At 55.8% G+C, this 9,007-nt stretch overlaps 2 protein-coding genes across 2 annotated transcripts in view; one reads left to right on the top strand and one right to left on the bottom strand.

Moving 5' to 3' along the window:
* MYL2 (myosin, light chain 2, regulatory, cardiac, slow) overlaps positions 1 to 324 on the top strand; it is a 3,956-nt gene extending 3,632 nt beyond the window's left edge. The window contains exon 6 of the mRNA XM_009998426.1: positions 141 to 324. Coding sequence (XP_009996728.1) covers positions 141 to 239 — 99 coding nt within the window. The 3' untranslated portion in view covers positions 240 to 324. The remainder of the gene's footprint in view (positions 1 to 140) is intronic.
* Positions 325 to 1,479: 1,155 nt separating this feature from the next.
* Positions 1,480 to 6,529, bottom strand: CCDC63 (coiled-coil domain containing 63). The gene is made up of 11 exons (XM_009998451.1): positions 6,506 to 6,529; positions 6,141 to 6,286; positions 5,816 to 5,999; positions 5,067 to 5,186; positions 4,426 to 4,607; positions 4,025 to 4,194; positions 3,326 to 3,546; positions 2,760 to 2,834; positions 2,191 to 2,383; positions 1,652 to 1,849; positions 1,480 to 1,559 (listed from the first exon to the last, which is right to left on the bottom strand). The coding sequence occupies exons 1-11, from the start codon at positions 6,527 to 6,529 to the stop codon at positions 1,480 to 1,482; spliced, it is 1,593 nt and encodes a 530-aa protein (XP_009996753.1).
* Between the last annotated feature and the right edge of the window lie 2,478 nt (positions 6,530 to 9,007).

Raw genomic sequence — 9,007 nt, 5'->3', positions numbered from 1 at the left:
TCCCCAGGAAGAGGTAGGAGCTCCTTCCCGCTCCCCACCAGCCTCCCATGCCCTCCATCCCCACAGACCCCCAGCCCTCCCCTCCCCCCAGCCCCAAACCCCTCCTGTGCCACCTTTTCACCCCAGCTCTTTCCCAGCAGATCGATCAGATGTTCACAGCCTTCCCTCCAGACATGTCTGGCAACCTGGACTACAAGAACCTGGTCCACGTCATTACGCACGGCGAGGAGAAGGACTAGCCCAGGCTGGGTGCTGGGGCTGGCACCACCAGATCCCCTCTGTGTGGGGGGCACTGGGTGGGCCCCTTTCCCTCTCTCCCTGGGGAACATGTGAACAGCATCTGCATTAAACTGCCTTTTGGCCAGAGGAAATCCAGGTGCTGGGGAGTGGTGCTTGGTGCTTGGGCTGGCGTGGTGTGTCTGCACCGTGTGCCCTGCCCAGCAGGAGCCCCCAGAGCCCTCTCAGACCCCACCACCCACAGCGTCCCTGCCCCACTGCACCCTTGCATGCTCCCTGGCCCTTCTGTCCCAGCATTTCCCAGCCCAGCCCAGCTCCCAACCACAAACAGCCCGTTTTGCACTGGGCTGTGGCTAGAAGCCATCTGGTCCCACCAGCCCAGAACCAGCAAAGAGCTGCCTGCGTTCCTCAACTTAGCAGGGACCAGCAGGCAAGCACAGGTACCCCCTCCTCCCCGCATCCCTCCAGGACCCCAACATGGAGCAGCCATGGTGCAAGGCTGGGAACATGGTCTCCAGCTCATCTTTGCAGCCACGGGGTGCCTGGGCTGCAGGAGGTGCCTCGGGGTTTGCAATGGCAATGGCACCACGATGCACAACTGCTCCCTCCTCAGCAGATGTCAGCAGTGGGTGAAGCTGTGCCAAAATATCACCCAGCGACCGCTTGAAGCCTGCACAAGGTGTCAGGCTCCATACAGAGAAGGGAGATGGAATGACTTGAATTTTGTTTAGTTGCTTTATTTAGTTCTACTCTAGTTGGCAGGGATGGCTGCTCAACCTCTCTCCCCCACCCCTCTCTTCCTCGCCTGAACTGCTCCCACCAGGCGTGCCCGGTTCCTCCTGCCAACAGGAACACAATATTCAGGGCAGCTTCTTGCTGTGGTGGGGCCAGAGCAGAGCTGGGGAGGACAGGAAAGAAAAGGACTTGGGGGTCTCAGCACACCTGAGATCTGGCAGGAGGAAGGAGATAAGAGGACGCAGACAGACTCTTCCCCAAGGGCAGGTTCCTTGCTTGCTGTAAACCCCAGCTCCAACAGTCCATCCACTCCCCTCAGCCATCTCTCCCAGAAATCACAAGTCTCCCCCCACACAAGCTTCCCTGGCTAGAAAAGGGACACAGCAAAGGTGTTACAAATACACCAGAATTATTTTTTGGTATCCAGTGGGGAGAGGGGAGATGGGTGCAGAGGAGGAAAGACCTCAAGAGCGAGCTGGCTCCGGCCGCTGGGATCCCAGCAGGCTCTCACAGCTTGGTGCTGCCCGGCCCCTGCTGGCTCCTCAGGACCAGCTGGCGCATCTCCTCGTAGTCCAGCGGCACGTCCACTGCACGACACAACGACCGCCCGTCACCCACGGCACCCGGGCCTTCTCTGCCGTGGGGACACGGCCCCGACCTCCTCCCCTCCCACACTCACAGGCCTCCAGGAGGTCGTCAGGGCTTTCCAAGGCCAGGGCGGGCGGGCAGAGCGGGACGGGAACCACCGTCTGCAGCAGCGCCGGGCCGGCCAGCAGCGGGATGGACACCGGCTCCTCCGAGTCCGTGTCCACAGTTGATGCATAGAGCACCCTGGAGTCCTGCAGCAGGAGCTCGATGATTATCTTCTCCAGGAGACCTGGGCAGCGGGGAGTGTCAGGGTCACTCAGGGCTCCTGCCCAAATCCACCCCTGGGGCTCTTTGCTCCACAGGGATCCGCTGATCCCCCCCCAGGCAGCCTGTCCCCAAGGCTGATGGTCCCACCCCCAGAGGCAATGTGAGGGCTTGGGGCTCCAGTGGCACATTTACACGGCCAGGTCTGAATTGTCCGGGAATTTGGGACCCCAAATTCACACAAGGGACACCCCCACATGACGGGGCTGGGGAAAATGGCAGCTCCATTAAAACACAGTGCGAGTGGGTGGTGGATGTACAAGGGTGGGGCTGTAATAGGGGGAGAGATGGGCAGCCCTGACCCACCAAAACACTGCAGCAGGTTGTCGTTTGTGACCTCCCCTGTTCCTCCAAGCTCCAGCAGGATCATGGGGCAGTCACGTCTGGTCTCCTGGACCAGAACCTCCAAGCGAGACTTGAGCTGGCCCAGGACTTTGCTGCTCAAGTTGCATTGCTGTTCATACATGTTGGCTTCCTCGGTCGTCTCCTTCAGACTTGCCTATCGACAAAGATTTTGCCAGCTGTCACACCAGCCCCCTGCTCTCCCTGCCACCCCCAGTGCTGGTCAGCTCCAGTCTGGACACTGGAGACATCCCAGCAGAGGCTGTGGGATGCTCCCATCCCTGCAGGGGAAAGGCTCTAGGAAGGGGTTCCCAAGCTCCCCATGTGCCGAGGAGGCTCCAGGGGCTGCAGGACCAGGGCTGGCAGGAGCCCTGCAGCCACCAGCTGCCAAAGGTGGTGGAGGACCCTCTTCTGCCCCACTCCTCTCCAGCCCTTGGCCAGAGCAGCTTTGAAACGACCAGACTGGCCTAGGACACATGCCAGGAGGGACAGGGCTCTGCTGCCCTTGCCGAGGGAAGCCCCGGGCACCGTACCTCCAGCTCCTGCAGGGCCTGAAGGCTTCTGCTCTTTGCAGTGTCCTGCTCCTTTGTGATGGCTGCAATTTCTTCCTGTGTAAACACAAGCACGTGGAGGGGGTTCTGGCTGAATGCCCACTAGGTATGCCCAACAAAGACTGGGGACCATCCCTCCTCTGCCCTGGGAGCAGGGACATCCCACTTGACCCCTCTGGGGACCACCATCCCCTGGCCAGGAGGGCAGGTGATGGCCCCACAACAGGCAGCCCTTCTTCTCCCTCCAGCCAGCCCCACACACAGCCAAGGCAGCTCTGGGCCTTCTTGGACACGGCAGTATTTCTGCTGGGTACACGGTGGCAGCATTGAGACACTTTTGGCTCCGAGAACGCATCTTCTGTGTCTCCTGGAGTTCTGTTCTTTGCTGTCCCTTTGCATTCCCTCCCTCATCCCACCCGTGTGGCAGGCCCGGAGCTGGGCTCTGCTATGGGCAGCCCAGCTGGACACACAGGAGAGGAAAAACCCAACCCAGCCCAGCCCAAAAGCATCAGCTGAGAAAGGGGAGACATGGAGAACCTGGAACAGACCTCGAGAGCCTCGACCCTCAGCTGCAACTTCTCCACGTCCTCGTTCAGCTCAGTGGAATAGCTCAGGCAGGCAAACTCCCTCTCCAGCTTTTCCACGCAGTGATTCAGCTCTTCTTCTATGTTCCCATTCTTCGAGAGCTCCAGCAGATACTTCTGAACCACCTCCCGGCTCTCCCAGCTCTCCCCCTGGCTTAGTCTCTCCCGCTGGGCTGCCTTGATGGCTGAGGAAGAAGCAGAGAGCCTGGCTTGTGCATGTCCTCACGGGCTGCCCTTTGCAGAGCCTTCCCCCCTGGGTGCTGTGGGGTTTGGTGGGGTGCTTGGGGGGCAGGGGAGGCTGGAAGTCTCTTTATTTTGCTCCAAAAATGAAGCAAAGCTCCCACTGTCTGCATGGGATGGGGCAAACACAGTGGGATCCCTCCCCAGGATGATGAAAGGAGCCCTGGCTGACCATGGTGGCAACTCCCTGCCTCCACTTTCCTCGCTCTCTGCAGGGCACCCCAAGACACAGGGCTTTGGGTGGCCTCACTGGATTATCATTGCACAGCCTTTTCTCCTCTGGAGCAAAGGCTGAGGTGAAGGAGCCTGCAGGCAGGGGAGATGTCCTGCCTTTGGGGTTCAGTGCCCAAAGCAGCCCCCTTGCCAGCCCAGCAGAATCCTGCTCGGTGGTCCCAGCTGCAGGTGCTTTCACTTGTCTGATACCTCTTCTCTTTTTGGCCTCTTTCTCCAGATGTGAGCGGTCTCTGCGTTTGGCCACGATGAAGTTCCTCAGACTGTTCATGCTTTCAAAGACCCGCTGCTTTTCCAGCATCCTGACACGCTCTTTGCTGTGCTTCTCTTCCAGTGCTGACATCTCTGCCAGGGTATCCATCCTGCAGACAGAGAGCAGCAGGTCACACCACGGGTCGGTGCAGGGCTTTGTATTCCTGGCCATTCCCACCACCTGTGCCTGACCCAGCACCCAACCCTGAGCACCCAGCTCCAGGGAGGAGCAGCGGATCTCCTCTCTGCCCTTGCAGCCAGTCTCTTGTTACATCCCTGCTCATCCCTGGCATTGCTCCTCGCTGCCCAGTTTGCCACAGAGGACTTGCTGGGCCACCTACCGCCGGTCGTAGGCCCCTGTGGACTGCTCAAGACTAGTGGTCATCTGTTGGGCCTGCTTGTTCAGCTTCTGATGGAGCCCCAAGGAGATGTTGTCCAAAACAGCTTTTCGGATTCGCAGGCTTTGAATCTCCCCTTTGAGCTGCTTATTTTCAGTCAGGGTGGTATTGAGAAAAACAGTGGCCTGGGGAGAAGGAAGCAAATGGTTTGAAGCTGGTGCAGTAAAGAGGGGGCTCAGGTCTCTGCTGACAGACCTTGAGCAGGACTGGGAGAAATGCACCCCAAGAGATTTTAAGCTGGCCCTGCACTGTCCTCCTCCCCAGGACTGCAGGGGCAGTCCCAGCAGAGCCCTGGAGCTGGTGTTGCCCAAAGCAAGGTGGCTTTGAGCAGCTCTAAACAGGTGCAGACCTTCAGGTTAACTGGCATGGCACAAGTGCTACATTTGGGTCACCAGGCTTGAAAGAGCCTTTGGGATATTCCAGGAGCCATCAGGCCAGGAGAACAAGCCAGGGTCTTTATGCAGCTTGTGTCAACCAAACACATCTGCGCCACTTCCCTTTGTCCTCAGCAAAAAGCATTTTCCACACAGGCCCCAGTGTGGCCCCAAACATGGTCTCCAAACATCTGCAAGATGTTTGCTTACTGTTTGTAGATGCTTCTCTAGTCTCTCAGCCTCCTTTTCTAGCTGTTTGACATTGTGGGATTGCTTGATCTTGGCTACTTTCTTGTTTTGCTTCACAATCTTCTCTTCAAGCTCCAGTATCTGCATACACAGAGACAAAAGAAAAAAACAGAAGGAGGAAGTATAACCTCCACCCCTGCGTTCTGGATTCTTGTCAGGACATTTAGCCAAAGAAAATACCCTCTCCTGACCTGAGCTACAGCAACCATATCATTCATGAGCTCACACTTACAGAAGCAGCTTTAATCCCTTCCCAGGGAAATTCAGCCCCAGCCCTGGACAAGGCACAGCAGCCCCTGGGGCAGGGTGGCAGGGTGGCTTTGGGAGGGGTATCATGCTGGCCAGACAGGGCTCTGTGCAGTGCCCCCTTGGAAAGAGCGGAGGAAGAATTCTGCCAGAAGTAGGGAGCTGGCAGAGGGAATAAACCCCTGGGAAGAATTAAGTGGGTGGGGGAGGATGTTTTGTGACCCCAGACACGTATGTGCCATGAAGAGGAGCTATAGAGAGTAGCAGGTCAACAAGGTTGCGAGTCAGACCTTACTCTTCTAGCCAGTGCTGCTGACCTGAAGGGCAGCCTGGCTCTCCCAATGGGCACTGGCACGTGTGTCTTTTGCCTGCAGGCACCATCACATTCCATGTATTTTACCGAGGAGTTTCAGTCCCACCTGACTCTGCCATGCTCAGCCAGGGAACAGTCCAGACACTTTTACCTCTTTGTCCAGCTCAGCAAGCAGGCCTTTTCTCTCTCTGACCAAAGACTCATAAAAATACCAGCTGTCTGAAAGGTGCTGCAGCTTCCCAAGTGCCCTCTCCTCCAGCATAGCCTTCCTCTGCAGCTGGCTGATCTGGAACCACGTCTCTTCACGCTCTTGTGTCAGGGACTCTATTTCTCTTCTGTAAAAACAGAACAACAAAGGACATGGAGCCCATCCTAGCTGCAGTGCTGGAGCAGGTCCTCACCCCATGCCATGTCAGCACCCAGGTTCCCAGATCCTGGCATGGAGGAATTTGCCCAAAAATAGAAGCTGCACTCACTCCTGGGACAGCATTTGCTGCCTCGCGTTGGCGTGGTACGATCTCCTCTTGGCAGCTGCAATCTGAAGTTGTTTCTGCAGCAGCCCAATCTCCCGTGCAGCCTCATTTTCATCCTCCTTCCCTTGCGGGTTCGATTGCTTCTTTCTCTGGTGCCACAGAAAGGGAGAGGTTGGTCCCTTGAGCAAACACTGCCAGCAGTGGTAGACAGAGGAGCTGGACACAGGGGTTAATGGCATCATCACCTCCAGCTCTTTGTCACCACCTCCAGCTCTTGGCTGCCACCTCAGATAGGAGGTGATCCCCACAGCAGAGACTCCATAGCACCTCTGGGGGAGTTTGGCTTTGGATTTGGCTTCAGTTTTTACCTTTAGGCTGCTCATCTTGCTCATGTCTTCGGGCTAACCCAGCGGGTCACTCTGCGCGCACCCCTGGAAAGGGGACGAGCAACCAGGGAGGGCACCCGGGCCAAGCCTGCAACCCTCACCCCAGAGCTGTTCCCCCCCAGCCCCGCTGCAGCCCCCCTGGCTCCCCTCTCCCCCCCTTAACCAGCACTGCTCACCCTGCCACAGGGTGCTGTGGTTCCAGGCAATGGGACTGTCGTCGCACTTGGGTTTTCCCAAGAAACAGCCCCAATTTGCCAACAGAAGCTCAGGAGAGGCAGGATCCCAGCACAGAGCTGGCATCCAATTCCAGTCCTGTGCCACCTGTGCACTGCTCCAGGTGCTGTGCAACTGGCACTGGTCTGAATGCTACATAGGTGTCGTCATAGTGGATCATGGGTGGGTCCTCCATGGGGACCATCACCCAGGAGATGGAACAAAGGGACAGACATGGCAGTGCTGGCAGTCCACACCTGCATGGACCACAGGGATTTTCATGCCCCAAAACCAGCCCTGGAGCTCCAAGGTCTCCCTGGCTGCATGTCCACAGCAAGAAAAACCCTCATTTCACCAGTTCCCACTTCTCTTTGTGCTGTCTGCATTGGCCCATCCCCTGGGGCTTGTAAGCCTTTTGCCCCATCCCCAACAGTGTACCAGGGCCACGAAGCTGCCATTCCCTCCCCTTCCTTGCCTGCTCCCTGGGCTTCCAACCTGGTTTCTCTCTGTTCTGCTCATGGAGAAGCAGCAACCACCACATCCCTGCCATCATCCTCAGCACCCAAACCCCCTCTAGGTGCCAACCATCAGGAGAGCAGCAAGGGCTGGCACTGCTGACCCAGGGAAGGGTCCTGGGGACAGAGCCTGTTCAGGTGTTCAGCACAGGGACAAGTTGAGGATTCCTGCCTGCTTCTGCCCTCTCCACCCAGGGAAGCACCCATGGGCTGGGTCACAGAGCCATGATGATCCCTTCCCCAGAAGCTGGAGTGTGTGGCTGGCTCCTTCCAGGGACTTGGCAAACCTTGAGATTCCCAGTGGGCAGAAGCATGAGACAGAGGAAATGTGACTTTCTCTGCCATTTTCATCTTAACCCATCTTCCTCAACTTAATAAGTACATTTTGAACTGATTGACATGGAGAAATTATTCCTTCAGCTGCAGATTTGGTGTCTAATTAAAGCTACTTGTACTGTTTTAAGGGCCCAATTCTGATCAGTGTGAACAGTGTAAATCCATCCTAACTTCAGCAATTACTTCCCAGTTCTCAGGTCTGGTTCAGTGGTGGCTGCAGGGGACAGTCCAAGCTGGGATGGCTCTGATCTGGGCTCATTTGAGTGTCCCATTGACATACAAGAAAATCTCTGGGGTAAACTAGAGAATCAGGCCCATATTTTCATGCAAAGTTTATACATTCATGTTACTTAATGCCTATTTATACCAAATCCAGAACTTAATTCTACTTAACCCATCTTTGGTGTTTGACACATGAAATCTGTGAGTCAGGGGACTATATATGGAACTGTCAGAACTTACTTTTTTCCCTCCTCTAAAAGCTTGGATTAAATCATCATCATCAAACTCCCAGAAGTTCCAGCAGCAGTGCTGGGAGGAGCAGGAAGATGCTGACACCTGCTGCAGCAGGTGATGGGGAAAGATCTCCTCAGTTTGGTGGCAAAACCTTACAGAGGAGATCCACACACACACTGGGTCCATCCTTGCTGAAATGCCATCCTGTGGACCTGCAGTGATACCTTGGTCTCATGGATGAGATCTCTTGGTCTCTCTTGTCACCTTACCAAGACTTGGCTTTGGAATGGCCTTCTCTTGTGAACACATTCTTTACCCAGGTTTTTCTTTCTGGTTATGCCAGCCTTCAATGGGCAAGACCAGTTTTGGTCCTAAAAGCATTGCAAACACCTGGAGAGTTATAGACCTGCAGCCTTTTGCAACTGCCCTGAGTTTTGCCCTGTGTGTGTCTCTTGGAGAAAAGGCTTATTTCAAAATATACTCCTTCTAGTCCTCCAATGCCTCCTTCTCTCCTGGAGAAGAGTCAGCCCAGCAAAGCCACTTGAAGCCCTTTTATTTGATTTAGGAACATGTCTCCCAGTAATTCCCCTGCCCTGGCCCTGCCATTTTCCTGCAGCAGGATTTCAGACCAGCTCCCACTGCGAGGAGCCGCTTTCCCAGCCCACGGCCGGCACCGCAGCCCTTCTCCGGAGGAGGAACAGATTGTTCTGAACAGTCAGGTCCATTTGCCATTCCTCTGAGCTGGCTGCATTTGCTGTTTATTGCCACTCACTCAGCAACTGATCTTTTGCAAGATCACAGCTATCAGTTGCCTCCCCTCCCACCAGCCTTTGCTTCATGCCCCTCGCTGTGGGTTCAAGGCTTTACAAGGGACATCAGGTGATTTTTTGGAACACGCAGTTGTTACTCAAGGGCTGATTTAAATTAAAGCTTTAAAAAAAGGAAACCCCAAGGGTTTGGGCTC

This window comes from Chaetura pelagica, unplaced genomic scaffold (genome assembly GCF_000747805.2).
Source record: "Chaetura pelagica isolate M959 unplaced genomic scaffold, ChaPel_1.0 scaffold585, whole genome shotgun sequence".
Classification (NCBI taxonomy): Eukaryota; Metazoa; Chordata; class Aves; order Apodiformes; family Apodidae; genus Chaetura; species Chaetura pelagica.
This window is presented reverse-complemented; position numbering and strand designations above follow the sequence as displayed.

Bases quoted from the DNA above. Each gene is read 5' to 3' on its own strand.
- CCDC63 (XM_009998451.1), bottom strand. From the start codon at position 6,529: ATGAGCAAGATGAGCAGCCTAAAG. The intron at 6,000-6,140 runs GTGAGTGCAGCT...CTGTTTTTACAG, and splicing joins CAGCAAATGCTGTCCCAGGA to AAGAGAAATAGAGTCCCTGA. The intron at 1,560-1,651 runs GTGAGTGTGGGA...TGTGTCGTGCAG, and splicing joins TGACGACCTCCTGGAGGCCT to TGGACGTGCCGCTGGACTAC.